This window comes from Eretmochelys imbricata, chromosome 17, assembly GCF_965152235.1.
Source record: "Eretmochelys imbricata isolate rEreImb1 chromosome 17, rEreImb1.hap1, whole genome shotgun sequence".
Lineage (NCBI taxonomy): Eukaryota > Metazoa > Chordata > Testudines > Cheloniidae > Eretmochelys > Eretmochelys imbricata.
Window position 1 is genome coordinate 19092036 of NC_135588.1, and position 17601 is coordinate 19109636.

At 53.5% G+C, this 17601-nt stretch overlaps 1 protein-coding gene across 1 annotated transcript in view; it reads right to left on the reverse strand.

The window, feature by feature from the left end:
* The window catches only part of LOC144276436 (ras GTPase-activating protein 4-like), a 49766-nt gene that overhangs the window by 7459 nt on the left and 24706 nt on the right, over positions 1-17601 (reverse strand). Inside the window, exons 5-13 of the mRNA XM_077836502.1 lie at positions 15797-15926; positions 9301-9382; positions 6996-7127; positions 5819-5910; positions 5238-5355; positions 4240-4396; positions 2187-2251; positions 1493-1605; positions 165-357 (exon numbers count right to left, since the gene is read on the reverse strand). Coding sequence (XP_077692628.1) covers positions 165-357; positions 1493-1605; positions 2187-2251; positions 4240-4396; positions 5238-5355; positions 5819-5910; positions 6996-7127; positions 9301-9382; positions 15797-15926 — 1082 coding nt within the window. The remainder of the gene's footprint in view (positions 1-164; positions 358-1492; positions 1606-2186; positions 2252-4239; positions 4397-5237; positions 5356-5818; positions 5911-6995; positions 7128-9300; positions 9383-15796; positions 15927-17601) is intronic.

Below are 17601 nucleotides of genomic sequence, written 5' to 3' on the forward strand. Positions count from 1 at the left end.
ACAGCCAATGCCTGTTGGAAGCCAGCCACAGCACGGGACAGCCAGGTCTCCCCGGAGAGTCACGGTCTCTCTGGCAGTGAAACATCACCATCCCCGTCTCTGTGTTGGGCTGGCCTCCCTCTGGGCCAGTGACAGAAAGGGATGGGGAGGGCCTGGCAACCAACCTTGTGTTTGTTCTCCGGGAAGTGCTCCTCGACCCGCTTGAAGAGCTGCCTGAAGGTGGCGCGGACGGTGGCAGGACATGTCCTCACTGACTTGGCGATGGAGATGAGCAGGTCGGTCAGGTAGGACTGCAGGTGCTGGGTGCTCTGCTGGATCACCTCGCTCTCCGTCTGGATCCGATGGAGCCCGGAGCACCTGCCGAGCGAGCCGCAGGGACACAGTCAGGAACGCACACTGGGGAGACCGTGTACGTAAGCATGAGTGGTCTCTGCAGCCACACAGCTGCGGTGCGGGGCTGCCAATCCACATATTTCAGGACACATGCTGGCCACCAGCTGGGGTCAGGAAGGACTGCTCCTGAAGAGTCTAGTGCAGCGTGATGTGGGATATAGGACGCTGAACTAGCTGGACCATCGCCGGGTGAGTTAGCTCCCTTCTTCCTAAGTCATCAGCCAATCCCCTGGCATTGGTGTGGCTCTGTTTAGAGACAGGCCTGAGACACAAAGTCAGGAGTGAGCCGGAGGTTTGGTTTGGGCTCCTCTCTAGCCCTGGGATTCCTTTACTGGCCCCGCCCAGAGCAGAGCAGAGCAGAGAGAGAGATTTGCAGCCAGGGAGTTACAGGCTTTAGGAGAACGCTCTGTTTGGAGGGGGAACGTTAGGCAGGTTTGTGATCCACACAGAATCTAGGGCCTGATCCTCAGCTGGTGTCAGTCAGTGTAGATCCATTGACGTCAATGGAGTGATGCCACACGACACCAGCTGGCCCCTTAGGGTACATCTACACAGCAAACCCCCCACCCCCAGGTCAGCTGACTTGGCCTCACGCTGAATAGCTGTGTCGATGTTCAGGCTCGGGTGGGAGCCCGGGCTCTGAAACCCAGCAAGGGGGGAGGGTCTCAGCGCCCAGGCTCCAGCCTGGGCCCGAATGTCTACACTGCTCTTTTAGCCCCACAGTGCAAGCCCCATGAGCCCGTCAACTGACCTGGGCTCAGACTCACTGCCGTGGGGTTTTGTTTGCGGTGTAGACATACCCAGAGACTCTGGCTCCTAAAGATCGTGGGCCTGATCTCACTTGCGTCAGGTCTTCATGGGAGTTACAGCCAGGGGAGAGGAGCATCCAGCCTCATGCATCCCCTACATTCAGGGAGCACTGTCAGCTCCAGCAGCAGTGTGAATTTAGGGCAGGGTGGCTGGCACCAGGGCAGTCAGGGGTAGCAGCCTACACGTCAGCGCCACATTCCTCGGTGTCGGAGCCAGAACATGGCTCCTGGTTTCTGCCACTCTCGTCCCCTGCCCCGAGGGCTGCCCGACGCCGGGCACTGCCGCTTACCCGACCTCTTTAATCTCCACCTTGCTGGGATCCAACTCGATGTACTTCTTCTCGTCAAAGACTCGATTCACTGTCGGCCCCAGGACGTTGTGCAAATACTGCATCCCTGCCACCTAAGGAGAGGCGGCCAGTGAGGCAGGCAGAGAAGTGTGCAGCTTGCACACACAGATACACACACGCTCTCTCTCCCCCTCAGCATGTACAGCCATCAGGAGACGGGCCCAGTCCTGCATCCGAAGGGCAAAGCTGGATCCACACTGCGTGGCCGGATCTCTCCCCCACTGCAGCCCTTTGGCCAATGAAAGTCTCAGGGGCCACCCCACTATCTCACGGAGGATGGGGCGGAAGGTGTGGGGGATCTAACATTTACAGATGACTCCAGCTACAGGGATCCAAGGCCCTGGTCTCCTCCCAGTTCGTTGGTGCCAGAGCTGGGTGTTTGTCCTGGCCCGTTACAGAGATAATGGCGGGCTGCAGAGTAAAGATCTGGATCCAAACTCCCCACAGTCACAGGGTTTCAAGCTCAGCCCCAGCTCTAGCGGTGAGTTGTGGAGCGGGTTTCAAGCCAGCAACTAAAGGGGGGCCAGACTCTATTATCTATGAGGTCACCTCCCTGCCTGGCATTCGTGGTTACTACAAGACTGATAACACACTCCAGGGTATAACATGCGGCGGGCTGAGCACGGGGCAGCACCTTCAGAAAGGATTCCATCGACTTCGAGGCCAGGGAGTTGCTCCGGAATAACGTGTTTGGCTCATCTGAAAAATGAGAGCGTCACCCATGAGAGACCTGAGGACCCAGAGCCCCCGGCTTTGGTCACTTGGAGCAGAATTTTCCTGGTGCGTATTGCATGCTTAGGGCGTGTCTTGCAGGCCAGCCTGAATGCGCTTGGATAAAATAAGAAAAACAACCCAAAGCTTCACTTTGGAGCTCAAGTCGAACCTGAACTGACCCTTTGGGGGCCTTGGAAAAATTCAGGTCCCCCCTCAATTATTTTATCATCATTCCCGTTGCCGTTTCTAAGCATTCCCATCATGGCAGGATCTCCTGGCACTTCCAGCCCAGCCCTGCAGGCCCAATGGGAATGGGGGTGACTCTCATAAGCAATCCTGACACCTAATTCTCACTAATGTTCAGCCTCAAGTGCTGAGCTGAACCAACCCTCCAGGCTTTTGGTGATCAGCCCCACTTGGATACTTGGACCCACGTCTCCCAAAGCAACGTTTTTAATCAAGGGGTGACAGAATTCCACATGTGGTACTGCCTCCCTTGTGACTCCCCCCTTTGAGTAGAATCATAGAATATCAGGGTTGGAAGGGACCTCAGGAGGTCATCTAGTCCAACCCCCTGCTCAAAGCAGGACCGATCCCCAACTAAATCATCCCAGCCACGGTTTTGTCAAGCTTTGTAGCTCCATCCTGGCCAGCAGACATTAGCCCTGGTCACTAGGAGAAGAGAGCTCTTCCTGAAGCCTGCCTCCAGATCAGAACACCCCCGAAGTGGGGGGTTAGCCAGTTCCAGGGGGTTTGGCCTGTTTTAGAATTCAGTGCCATTAGCAGACTCCAGAGCCATCCAGCCCCTTGTCTGTGACCTCTCTGCATCATCAGCTGTTTGGAGGTTGACAGACAAAACTCACATGGGCCGGGGCAGCTGACCCTGATTCATCCCAAGCCTGCACGGACATTGTGGGTTTGAAATCAAACGTTACTGTGTTTGTGACAGACTTAGGGGATGATGGGGGGAGAAGGGGTTGGCTTGGGAAGGGCAAAGACAGTCTGATGAAAAACTCTGGGCACCACCCCCTGCTTCTGAGAGGAAGGATGGCCCAGTGCTTAGAGCAGGAGCCCAGGGTATGGGAGACCGGGGCGCAATTCTTCTGCTCTGCCACAGGCTTCCTGCATTACCTAGGGCAAGTCACTTAGTCTCTTTGTGCTCCAGGTCCCCCTTCGTACAAGAGGGAGAACAGTCCTGCCCTGCCGCCCAGGGCTGCTGTGAGGTTGACTCCATTAAGGATGGGGAGGTGCTGAGATCCTCCAGGGACAGCGGCCACAGATGCCCCTTGGACAGATTCTCCTTTCTCGCTAGCGCAGTTAAACTTGTTCAGAGCTGGGGCTTCAGCAGCCACTTGCACCAGACTTTATCTTGCTTACGAACAATGTCCCATTTTCTTATTTGCCAGTAGATGGCGCTCTTTGTATTCCCTACTTACATACTCAGAGCCAGGTAAACCAACCAGCCTCGAGAGAACCTTGTAACCGCGGTCGCACTGCACCGGATTTACATCAGAGTAAGCGAGAGGAGAACCGGGCTCCCAGCACAGAGCAGCTGTAGGACATGCACCTGGCTTTCGGGACACTCGTCTATCCCGTACACATGGAACAGGCTGCCCCTTAACTAGAAACACTTGTGTTGTTTAATGGACTCACCGGGTGCGAAAGAGGACAAGTAAGTGACAGGGGGAAAATGGTTTGTGAATTCCTGCTAGTTTTACATCCCCAGACCACCACCTATCTCTTACCTAGCCCCTTTCATCAGGAGATCTCAAAGCACGTTCCAAAGAAGGTTGATAGCATTATCCCACTTTACAGGTGGGGTAACTGAGGCAGAAAGCGGGGAAGTGACTTGTTCAAGGCCACCCAGCAGAGCCAGGAATAGAACCCAGTCCAGTGCTCTATCCGCTAGACTGTAGCTGGGTCACTTGTTGCTAGTGTAATAACAGGCTCCTCCCCATATCCTCGTGCCTCACCCGTTTTATCCAGCTCCAGCTTGAAGAGGAGATCCAGGAACTCTTTGGCCAAGCCTTGGCCTAGGAAGAGCTTGACGAGGTTGATGGCCACTTCCTGTCTGCACTCCGCCGTTGTAGTTTCATCGATCAGGGTGATTAAATGAAGCTTCCCGTCCTGCTGGGAAGAGAAGCAGGGGCTGCAGTGAGTGGAAGAGGCAGGCAGGATAAGGCCTTTCCCCTCGGCAGGGCACACTGGGTTCTGGGGAGTTTTCTTGGCAGCTGGCAGCTCTGGAGGCTGAAGTCCTTTGTCTACAGAGCGAGTACAGCCTACGCATTGGCAGAACTGGGGTAACCAACCCCGCTTGGCCTGACAGTGATAAAAGCACAAGCCTCTGCCACGTGAGCTACAGGAGTGACTCCCTTAGCTGCCAGCTGTAGTAGACTGCTACCCTCTTATGTGGGCCAGCCACTGGACAGAGACAAAGACCGCACTCGCTCAGTGTGGATTATACTGGCTTCCCCCATGCAGCCACACCAAAACGCCTTACTTAGACTGTAGGCTGCTTAGGGCTGGGGCCATCTCTGTTTGTACAGCACCTAGCACAACGGGGTCCTGGGCTGGGACTCTGGCTCCTAGGTGCCATCACAATACAAACAGATGATGGTTAATCAGTCTAGCGGGGCTATGTCTGGGATGTCGGTCACGGCATGAGAAGAATTGGTGGGGGCCTTGAGCAGATGTCGAATGGTAATTGGCTGATGGCCTGAAATGAGCTGATCAGCAGGGAATGATATTTTGGTCACTACCAACCTAGCTCATTGCGAGTCACAGGTGCCACTTGCGGCCTGCAGGATGGCTGACCGGGAGCTCTTACTAGATGATCAGAATGACCTTAAAACTCTAGGACTTTGAATTCCTGTTTTGAACAGGGGTGATGCCAGGAAATATTAGCCATGTGCCCAGCTGAGCAGCCTCCCAGCTCTGTCCTGCGTGAGACGGTGTGGTGCAGCCAGCTCACCTTGGGCCCCGCTTTTACTTCTTGGCACAGCAGCTGGACCAGAGGCTGGTAGTAACTGCCTGGCAGCACTGTCTCATCTCGCAGCCTCACCTGCAGCTGCAGGGAGCCCAGGTTGCCTCTGAAATGGATGAAGCACAGAACCAAAGCGTGGAGAGAAGCCAGAAGCTGAGAATGAGCGACAGGGGATGGATCACCTGGTGATGCCCTGTTCTGTTCGTTCCCTCTGGGGCACCTGGCACTGGCCACTGTCGGAAGACAGGATACTGGGCTAGATGGACCTTTGGTCTGACCCAGTGGGGCCGTTCTTATGTTCCTATGAGATACCACATGTACCAGGACCCACGAGGACACCCACCCGATCGTGGTGTGCAGAAACGCCACGGGCGGGCGTCCCTTTCGAAAGGCTGGCACAGAAATACAGACGCAGAGGGGAGAGCGCCCCCTACCGCGTCGCCTGCCTTGCAAGCCCCAGGAACGGCGGGGTCAGCACTGCCTAGGAGGGACAGCACCCCCTGCTGAATCCCCTGGCATTCTCTCTGCATTTTATGGCATGAAAACGTAACTGGATAAGACGGACTCACTCATCCACTCTGGGCTTGGATTTATCTGGCCTCAGCCTGAACCATCCTTCCTCTTGCTGAACGGTCTGTGACCCCTGGATATTAAACACCACCTAGGAAGAACACAGGAGGAGAAAGCTGGCAAGGAAAACATAACCCTCTCCCTGACTGGGTTACCACAGGGCACTTTCGCTAGCAAATCACTTCAGGAATAGTTCCAACGAGTCTCACCAGCTACTTCTCTCACCGTTAGCTCGTTCCCACGGCCATATTACATATTACACCACCACCTAGGAGGCAGCAACTGAGATCAGGGCCCCCTGTCCATGCACAGAATGAGAGAGAGTCCCTTCTCCAAGGCGCTTACAGTGTAACAGACAAGAGACAGACACACAGGGTGAGAGAAAGGATTTCACAGATGGGGAGCTGAGACCCAGAGAGATTGGGTGACCCACCCGAAGTCCCACATGAAGGCTGTGGCAAAGGTGGGAACTGACACCTGGTGCAGTTCTGAATCCTGAACGCCCCCTTCCTCCGCTAGGCCATGCTCAGGATGCTTGCGGTTAGCCTAGAGATGGCCCAGAACCAGACGCTTCTATCTGAACTCCCAGCGTGCCCTGGAACTTCAGTGGTTTGGATAAAAATAATGAAAATACTTAACCTTCTACCTGACTTCACCGAGGGGCTGGCAGCACTGTACAAAGGAAGGCAGAATTATTTCATCCTAACTTAGGTGTTTCCACCTACGCATCTAATTCTCACTCTTTGATTTTACAGTGATGGGAAGTTCCTGAGCCCCTCCCCATCTTTAATGCATTGATCCTGTGAGGCAGGGCGGTGCTGTCATCCCCTGGCACTAATTAGGCACACAACGGCTATGGGACTTGCTCAAGGCCACACAGGAAGGCTGTGGCAGAGCTGAGAATTCATTCCAGGTCTCCTGAGTCCCAGACTAGTGCCCTGAGCACTGGGCCATCCTGCCTCCATTTCAAAGATGGGAGAAACTGAGGCACGGGGCGGCAACAGGGTTTACCAAGGCTACAGAGAGAGTCAGTGGTGGAGCTGGAACCAGACCCTCAAGGTGTCTGACTCACAGCCCCGTGTCTGATCCATGAAGCTTATTAAATATTAATCCTACTGACTGTATAAGAACCAGGCCAATGGAGGTGGCTCTGATCAGCTGGCGGTCGCCCCTCACCTTCCCCAGGAAGTCGTTCCTGCTGACGAGATCCCAGTCCCACACCTCAATGCAGAGCTTCTCTGTGGCCGACTTGTCCAGGTCAAACTCAAAGGTCTCGTTCCAGCGGGGGTAGCAGGATTTCTTGACCACCTTTGGGCAAGGCAAAACATTACAGCTTTCATCACCCTCCCCAGCGGGATCTGTCATGCTCCACTAAGCAGCTCAGGACAAGGGAACAGCATCTCACTGAGTCACCAAGCAAATTAAAGGAAAAAAATTTTTTTTTTGGTTTTTTGGTTTTTTAAAAAAAAAAAAGAGAGTGTTCTTACCTGTGTCACTAACAGCCCTTAGATTATTCTTCCTGGCCTTGATTCTTGACCTGATTCACTGCGGCTATGCACCTTGCCTGGTCGTCTGCATCAGTGCAAAGCACCTCACGCCCACTTTGCACAGCGTGAGTGACCACGCAAGACACAGGACCGGGAATATCAGGCCCTGCATTTGCAGAGACGGCCTCAAGCCACAGTCGCCAGAGCCAGATCTCCAGCACCTCAGAGCTGAGGAGTGGTGAAAGCCTAGGGGTTTGGGGCAGCCGGTTATAAAATGGTTCTGACAATCTAAAGGGGCACTCAAATGCATACACATTTACATTTAAGACCACCAGAAGGCCTCTTTTCCCTCCTAGAGTGGTATAATGTGGATTTAGTGTCACTGAGAATTCAGGCCGTTGATTCTCATGCACTACAGCAGGTTTAGATCCCAAACACAATTGTTAACCCCCGCTCCTCACAGCCCCGTGTTGCCATGACACAGTGTTACTAACTCTTGTGATTTCATAGGGAGTCTTGTCACAGGTCACGTTTCACTGAAAGCCCCAGCTCCTAGAGTCATGTGATTATGGAGGGGGAGAAATCACAGCTTTCCTTTTATAAAAGTAAGTTTCTAGCTCACAATGGCGAAAACGTGACCCAAAGGTTCAAAACACCCAAGGCAAATAAAAAGAACCCAATTTCCTTTCTTTAAGCCAATCTCGTGATTTTTGAGGGGACGTTTGTGGTGGTCAGTACTGATGCCTTTGTGCTTTGTAACTGGGCAATCATTTAGATTCCTATCGGCTCTGGTAAAACTTTTTCTTTAAAAAAAAAAACAAAACCCCCAACTGTACAGAAGCTAAACTTTAGGTCTAAACTACCTACATTTCCATTCCCAGCGTCAGCAGATCTCTCAGTCTGCTGACTTCTTCTCACAGGAAAACAGTTCCTATGCATCGTTTGCCATCCAGGAACAGGACGGGCAGGGACCTCCTGGGTCATGGAGCGTAGCACGCGGCTATTGCAGGTAAGCCCATACAATCCCACTCCTAAATTTATCAAGCTCCACCTTAAAACCAGGTAGGTTTCTTGTCGGATTCCAGAGCCTCGCTCCTCTCATGGTCAGAAACCTTCTAATTTCCAGCCTCCGTTTTTTCAGGGTCAGTTTACCGCCATTGGTTCTTCATTTAGCTTCAGCTGCTCTTCCCCGTCCCTTGCATTTACCCTCCTGCCGTACATCTAGAGGGCACCTGGATCCCTTCCCCAGATGGGCATAACTACTTCCCCGTGATCAGATAGTACCGTTCTGATAATCCCCACTCTGCTAAACCGGAGGTGCTCACCTGGACTGAGAGGCTATGCCCATGTCTGGAGTGAAGTTTATACTCCCGTACTAGGTCACTGCAAAGAGGCCTAGGTCGGATACAGACAGTGCCACCAGAGCTGAGCTGCAAGGCTGGCAACGACAGGAGTCCAACAGGGCACTAGAAATGGGGCCATGCTACAACATTTCGATTGGGGGTGCCAATCCCCCCCCCAAAGCCTGGGGTTGTTCAGACCTCAGGAGTCTGGCTCAGGCCCATCCCGAGAGGAAATCCTGAGGCAGTTCGTCTTCTACCTGAAATAACATCACTGAAATGGCTCATAGCGCCACACCCGAGCGGCTTTCCTCCTGGAGTCCTGAACACGACCAGGGCCAAACTCTGGCCTGACGTATACCGCCCCGAGCCATCCCGTTAGCACCAACACAACCTCTGCACAGAACAAGGCTCCCAGGGCTCTGGTCCCAGTGATGCTCACATGTAACTTTCACTGCTAACTGATCCATCCAAGAGTAACCTTGGATGCTGTGTCCGTGAAGGGTGCTGTGCTACAAACATGACCCATGCGGCTGACTGCATCCCAGGGTCTCCCCTTGGGGAAGGGAAAGGCAGAGGGAGTTTCTAGCACAGGCTGCTCTCCTCCCTGTCCCCACAATGGGATCAACACCCCAAGCTGCTCTCTCGACTCACCGAGCTCTCCTGGGTCTTGCTGTTGTAGCGAACTCTGACGAAGGGATCGGAAGCGCCATTCCGGTCTTTCCGAGCCAAATCTCTGCAGAGAGAGGAGGAATCAGAAGGGCCTTAGCACAAAAGAGCTTCTGACTAGAGCTGGCAATCTTTTTCAATGGAAACGAGTCAGTGCAAAATGTAGATGAAGGTCGACCGAAACGTTTCGCCAATCTGTGTTGGCCCAGAACCAAACTCAATTCGGACAGGGCTCATTTGGACGTTTCAAAGTGACCTTTTAGTTAGAAATTTCCTTCAGTTTTATTGAAGCCAACGTAAAAAATAAGAATTTTTTTTAAAAAGCTCAAAATCTAAATGAAATGTTTCATTTTTGTTGGAAATTTAAAAAAAAAATGTTTTTGTTGTGGGTCAAACAAAAAAGGGGTTTTTTTTGGAACTGCCACTGACCTAAGCTCTGCTTGAGCTACCAGCAGCTTTAGGGGAACCTGCAAGATCCTCCCTTTTCCTACCGAAAGCACAAAAGAACGGGGGCCAGTTCGTGGTGAGCACCATAAAAGAATCTGCTACCTAACCAAAGCTGCTTTCAAATGCGTGTTCCCTCCTACATTACTCCTGGCTGCTGCATGCCTACAGGGACAGAGGAAGGAAGCCCATCTGCAGGGGAAAGAAGGGGAACAAGCTGCATGTCCGTAACTGGTGTGAATGTTGATGGGAAGGTAGGGGAGTCATGGATGGAGGGAGGGATCTGCCATGTGGCCCAGTCAGGGCTAGGAGATAAGGGCAATAACTTGATACCTCATGGGGTACCAGCTGCTTCTACAGATCTCCTGTACATGTCACACAGGGCTGTGGCATAAGCAGGAAACACTGTCCCAGTATCCCTTGGGTGGGGGGTAGGGCCATTGACAGGTGCAGGTTTGGGAGCACTGGGTGATCCAGACTAGCCACTGAAAGCAGCCAGCAGTGTGATGTCCCGGGGTGCCAGCTGTTTCTTGGTAAACAAGGGCTAACTCCAGCTCAGCGTCCCCCACTCTTTGTATGAGCGCTCAGGGAAAAGCCAACAACAGCGGATCTTGGGGGAAGATGGGAGAGAACTCTTTTGGGAAGGTCAAGCTGCCCTCTCAGGGTCATGGGAATTGCTACACTGGTCCAATAGCCCATCTCTGGTAGTGGCCAGCATCAGCTGCTTCAGAGGAATCATCTTTCTAACACCCATGAGTCAGAGGCTCACTGGAAGAACGAGAGTTTACATTCCTTCCCACCTTTTCCCCATCCTCGCTATTGTAACCCTGGACCTTCTCATTATTCATATATATGGCCAATCCTTTTTGCGATCCTTCTAAGCTCTTGGCCTCAGTGACATCTTGTGGCAATGAGTTCAACGGACCAATTGCATGGTGGGTAAACACTTATTTCTTCGTGTGTGTCTGCCAGTGACATTCCCTGTACTTACAAGACAGAGTGAACAGAAGGGCCCTGATCTACCTTCTCTCTACCATTCATTATTTCAGCGTGTCGCCTCTCTCAGGTAAGCAGTCCTGTCTCCCCCCTCTTTTCCAGGCCTCTAATCATTCTTGTTGCCAGTCTCCGAGCCCCCTCTACTTCTGCTCTAGCCTTTTCAACATAGCGTGACCAGGTGGGATACATTATTTCAGATAAGCACACACTACCGATTGGTATAATAAATACACGCTATTTTCAGGAACGTGCCCAACTCCAGGCATGAGGCAGCGTTCTCACTCTTTTGTTGCTTACGGTAACTTGGTCTGATCTCTGGTTAGAGACACCCTCCCAAGAGGCAAACCCTTTGCTGATTGCGTGTGTGCTTTGTCTCTGCAGACGCAACCCAGCAGCTTACACGGATGTGTTGGAAGAAGGCATGAAATTGATCAGATTCCAGCAAAATCTGCAGTAGAATTGTCTGATGAAATTTTTCTACTAGTATCCCTTCTGGCCTTATAACCGATGAAGAGACACACGCCGGCCCTATTCCCTAAAGTGCCCTCATTCTCCTCCCCCCCCCCCCCAAACCAGCCCCTCCACCAGTCATTTCTTACCAAGTAAAAATTCAAGCACCGCTCCAACTAAGGCTCGCTGTAGCTAGACACACAAGTTATTTCCACAGGTGGCATCCCCCATATCTTTTCAGAGCAGTTCAATTGAACCCTCATGGTTTTGAAAAAACAAACAACCAGCCCAGTTTATTACCCTCTCTCTTTAGCAAGAGAATTCCCGCCTGCTTTAAACTCGCCCAAGAGATTACTTCCACTGACATAGGTTTTCCATGGCAAAGTTCATGTTGTTCACGGGGTATTGATGAACTGGGAATAAAATGCTTATGGCCTTCCATAGGCCAAGAGCAACGGTGTATTTTTAGTCTGGATGGCTTAAAATAAAGAATGACGGGCCAAGAAAGAACGAAAGCAAAGTCTCAATGGCAGAGCACAGCGTGTGTGCACGCGTGCGACCCCCCCCCACGACACCCCCTTCATATTCATTTCATTACAGACGAGTCCACTCTGCCTCCTACGCTCCAAGTTGTTCCCTGGGATCTAAACACATCCATGGTTGCGTCAAAGCACTTCTGATCACCTACACTATCCTTTATTAACAAGACAGAGCTCAGCCGATCCCGCTGTTCAGAATTCAAATGGCAGAGATCCCTGTGGGATGATGCTTTTAACTGGGGTTGATGTGCGCAGGGCTCCAGGGCATTTTACTAAGGATGCCGTATTATTTGCCTTAGAGAACTGGCAGGTACAAAGAGATTAGTGGGGAAGACGCATTCCCACGCAGTCCTCTCTCTGACTCATACGGGCTGGGTCCTCAGCTAGCGCAAATCAACACCCTCAGCAGAGCTCCCCAGAAGGAGCAGAGTGACGCCAGTTTACATGGTGAGGGACTGAAGCTAAAAATAGCCAGACACCCAAACCAGACTCATCCTCTTTAATTAGGGAATTAAAGAGCCTAACGTGTTTCAAGTGCTCCCTTTCCAGAATACACAGGGCGGGTTGGAGCCAGGCGACAGGCTCCATCAGCATGCATGGAGCGTCGCTGACTGCTAGCCAGGAAAAGCCACCCTCTGCTGCCAGGCTTACGTGTGCAAAGGGAAAACCTGAAGCGTCAAAGCCACATGCAGGGTTGGCCAATGAGGCGTTTCCCCAGAGCGAGTCACACAAGGGGCTCGTTTGTTTCACAGGGAGTCGCAGGTTCTGGCGCTCACCCCTAGAATTTGCACTCGTCACTTCCCCCCTCCCAGCTCCCTGCTGCTGGGGGAAGTGCCCGGGGGTGGGTGGGGTGGCCTGTTAAGCAGACATGGAAAATAATGAAGCGTAAAACAGTAACGGGGCAACCAACAGACCCAGCAGACTCCTTGATGATGCAGTTCAGTGATTGGAGATGCCAACAGACCAAAGAAAGGGGCTGCCTTCTCTCCTTCTGCCCCACCAAAGAGGGACTAGACCCACACCCAGGGGCTGCGGTTGATATCAGGGCCTCTGGGTACTACCACGGTATGAATATTAATTCCTTATTGTTCGTTAATAGAGGAATAATTAACAGAATGCTGCTGAGTACCTGGGTGGGAACACTCCAGGCTGCTGCACGGATTTGTGCTTGGTGACGGAGTATATGAATCACTGCATACTGAACCAATGGCCCGGGGGTCACGTCTCACATAGGACGTGCTGCCTTTCAGAGGAGAGAGGCCCTGAGCACGCGTGCTCATTAGGATCCCCTGGGAAGAGAAACCCCAGGATCCTGACCAGATTCCTCCCTAAACTCCCCCTGCAATGTCACTTGGACAACACACGCTCCCGTTGTGGGCTGCTCAGTTGCAAGGATCCCTGCCCACAGGCAGTCTGGCTCAGAGCAGGGCTGAAGACAGCGAGTATTCGCTCCATGCGGCCCAGCAAACCCCAGGAGGGAATTGTGTCCGAATCTCTCCTGTAGGTGCCCTGCTGTTCCCTCCCCACGTAGCCCTTGGAACAAGCCTCCTGGCCATTAGACGGACTGCTGGTCATTGCGGGAGTGCAGGGTACTCCCCCCAGAGCAAGCGGAAAGGTCAGGAGAGGGAGGGGGAATCCTGGTGAGTCACAGGGAAGGGAACTCCAGGCAGCTCGCTGGCTTGGGGAAGCAGATTCCCTGCAGCTCCCCAGGGGCTTCTCCTCCCCCCGCGCCTGGCTGAGAGCGCAGGCTGGGCCGCTTGGCTGCTCTGAGGGGGCGGATGAGAGAGAGCCGCCTCAAGGGCGCTCTGCCCAAACAAAACGCTGGCTTCCCATCTGCACAGCCTTCGTGGGTCACAGAGCCCTGACTCAGGAGGCAGATGGCTAATGCCTGGGGAGGCTGGTACCTGGAGCAAATACCCAGCAGCAGCTGGCACAGTCTTGCCCACGCTGCAGCAGGAAGGCCCCCGCGGCAGTCTGGCACTGCCTGCAGGCCCCAGTCCTCACAGCCCCACGGCAGAGCCGGGGCCAGACATGAAGCGGTCTCCAGGAGCGCAGCCCAGGGGCTCTCGAGGCGCAGGCCCCAGGGGAGGAAATGGTTACGCAGAGGCTGAACGGAGGAAGGAGAGGCCCATCCTTGGGGTCACTCACCGGGAGCCAGCGGGATGGATTTTGGCCCTGCATTTTCGAGTCACCAAAAGGTCTTGCACATATCAGCACATTATCCTGCCCCTGAGCATCTTCACCGCAGAGTTAACACGGGCTCTTACCCAGGTGCTGCCCTCAGCCCTCACCCATCCCCACACTGTAGCCCCTCACAACTCCCTGGGAAAGCACCAGAGAGCAGCTCAGAGCAATGGGGCATCCTAGCGACTCCCCCAGGGGAGCGCAGCACCAGCGAGTGCCCAGTAATCGGGGCTGGGCTTTGCAGCGGGGCTGCTCACACCTGGGCTGGGCTGACCCAGGGCCGATGGCCTGGGCTAACTCGGCAGTGAAGACGTTCCCTTTGTTCTGCGCAGCATAAATCCTCCTCTCCCCGAGGCAGACAGGGCATCCCACACCTCTGCCCGACTGGGGGGGGGGGGGACAGAGATTCCCCAACAGCCCCGGAGGGTGGTACCCAGCCCGAACACGTGCAGCAGCAGAGAGAATGGCAGGCGTCAGAGAAGGGAAAGCCCCGTGCAGTCGCCCTGTCCATCCCCCCCCGCCCCCGCCAGCCAGGGCAGGCTCTTCCCTGGAGGACATTCTGCTGTGCTTTGGCCAGCCTGACTCCAGGATGTCTGAACCCACAGGGCTCCCACCACTTCCCTGGGGACCCTCTTCCGCAGCCTAACGTTCGTGTTCATCCCCCACATCCCTCCTAGTGACACCCCTTGGAGCTCCCCAAATAATTCCTTTCTGCCCTGCTATGCACCCCTTCAAGCAGCACTGGGCACCCCCCCCCCAGTCATTGTCTAGCCAAAGCAGCCTTTACCGCAAAAGCAAGACAGCAGTTGCCCACCGGTAGCCCCCACCTGCACCAGATTCTCACACAGCCTGTCACGTTTGTAGCAGCTGGGGTCTTGGGACTCTAACAGGGAGCCCTGTGGTGGAGGGAGCTCAGCTGGGCGTGCAGCCGGAGCCACAGGGAAGATTAACCCCTCATTAGAGGCAGGCAGGCCAAACGCCTTTTCAGTCTAGCTCCTGCTGTTCTGCCAGCTGCATCAGACCGTGCGCTGCGGGCGCTGTGCACACAAGGACGGCCAGGATGCAGCAGACACAGGATCCATCTTGCCCAGCGTCTTGTCCCCAACTGGGGCCCGCAGCAGTCGTTGCAGAGGCAGGGACAAGAGACCCCAGAATGGAATAATCCGGCCCCAGGGGGACGTTTCTTCCCAGCCCCAGGCACCTAGTGGTTGATCTATGGCCTGAAGCAGGAGGAGTCTGATCCTTTTTAATTTAATTTTCTCAATATCCAGATAAACGTCTGATCCTTTTCCAAATCCTGTTAAGCTCTTGGTCTCAGTGACATCCTGTGGTAATGAGTTCCACAGGCTAATTATACCCCAGGTAGTAATAATACTTAGCTCCTATATAGCACTGTTCATCAGCAGAGCTCAAAGCGCTTTACAAAGGAGGTCAGTATACTTAGCTCCACTTTACAGATGGGGAAACTGAGGCATAGGGAGGAGAAGTGACTTGCTCAAGCTCACCCAGCAGGCCAGTGGCAAAGGTGGGACTAGAACCCAGGCCAGTGTTCCAGCCACTAGATCACACTGCCTTCCTCGTAACATCACTGGACGTCCCTTTCTTCTCATTTTATGAGCAAGGGTAAAAGAAAGAGCCCCAGCGACCTGGTATATATTGCTTATTACCACACACACACCCCTCTGTGACAGCCCCCGCCCCTTTAGAGCCTTACCGGTACATTGCACTGCCCTGAGGTTTTAAACCCCTCCTCCTTTCCAGGCCCCTGATCAGTTTCATTGCTCTTCTTTGGACTCTTCCTGGAGAGCAAAGGGGCATTAGCAGCTTCCTCCCTGCAGGCCTGTCTCTGCCTTGCTCCACCCCCTTACCTGGCTTCAAACACCCTGCAGCGCAGCTTCCTTGCCGCGTCGCTGCCCAGGATCTCGATCTGGAGGTGGATTTCCCCCTGCACCTCCTCGTCGGGATCGATTTCGGCCAGGTTCAGCCAGCCGCTGTAGCCTAGACAGAGAGAACAGCTGGTAGAGAAGGCTGTGTGTGCCTCCCTGCCACGGGTTTGTCTGGTCAGGCCCGTTTTCCACACAGGAAATTAATAATAATAAATAATAATAATACCTTGCTCTTATGTAGGGCTTTCCATCAGGAGATCTCAAAGCGCTTCACAAGTTTTAATGAATTTCTCCTCCCAACACCCCTGGGAGGCAGGGCTGGTGGGGCTGTCATCCCCATGGTACAACTGGGGAACTGAGGCATAGAGCTAAGTGACTTGCCCAGGGTCACTCAAAGTCTGTAGCAGAGCAGGAACTTGACCTTGAGTCTCACAAGGCCTCACTAGGCTAGTGCCCAAACCACGGACCCATCACAGTGTCACACAGTCGGCTCACACTACTCCCCCAAGAGACAGACTGACATTGAATTTAATACTTGTGGCACCTTAGAGACTAACCAATTTATTTGAGCATGAGCTTTCGTGAGCTACAGCTCACTTCATCGGATGCATACTGTGGAAACTGCAGCAGACTTTATATATACACAGAGAATATGAAACAATACCTCCTCCCACCCCACTGTCCTGCTGGTAATAGCTTATCTAAAGTAATCATCAGGTTAGGCCATTTCCAGCACAAATCCAGGTCAGAGGCTCGTTCACCTGCACATCCACCAATGTGATTTATGCCATCATGTGCCAGCAATGCCCCTCTGCCATGTACATTGGTCAAACTGGACAGTCTCTACGTAAAAGAATAAATGGACATATTTCATTGTATTGTTTCATATTCTCTGTGTATATATAAAGTCTGCTGCAGTTTCCACGGTATGCATCTGATGAAGTGAGCTGTAGCTCACGAAGGCTCATGCTCAAATAAATTGGTTAGTCTCTAAGGTGCCACAAGGACTCCTTTTCTTTTTGCGAATACAGACTAACATGGCTGTTACTCTGAAACCTGTCATTGAATTTAATGCTGGCAAAAGGTACCAGGCTTAGAGCCCAAAGTCATCTCTCTGCAGAGCCCTTCCCACCAACGAGCCTGGCGCCTAACCTGGAAGGAGAGGAGATCTGGGTCTCCAAGCCTGCTCAGACCCCAGCTTTCCCACTGCCGACACAGGTGCCCGTTACCGTGAGCAGTGGCTGGTGGCATGTGCCACGCAGACCCTGTCCCAGAAGAACCAGGCTAGCACCTCAGTTTGCAGGCGACGTATCAAAGGGTAATGACATTCAGTCACCTCTGGTCTCAGACCAGGCCCAAGCTGGCAGCCTAGCGGGGAAAGGCACGGTACCCAGTTACCAATCCCCTGAACCACCCAAAGCCTCTCACTGCTAGGGGCAGTGGGGTGGTACAGGACCCTTTACCTGGATCTTTAGCCCCTCTGGTGTCCAAAAGAGCCAGAGAGTTCCCAAGTCCCCACAAATGTGGACAGACCCCCCCATAGGGCAGCTCCCTTCCCTTTTGCAGCTTCCTCTGGGCTGGACCCAGCTGCCCAGACAGACACATGCAGGAGGGAGGCCAGCGCAGAGTTCCCCCTCCCCGCCTCTTCCACCCACGCAGCATTCGCTGCCCTTGTCTAGCGGCTGGCTCAGCTGGGCAAGAGTAAGCAGAGGACGTGAGCTGCCTACTCAAGGATGGGGGGACTGAGGCAGCCAGAGACCTGCATGACTCATCCCTGATATAGGTGG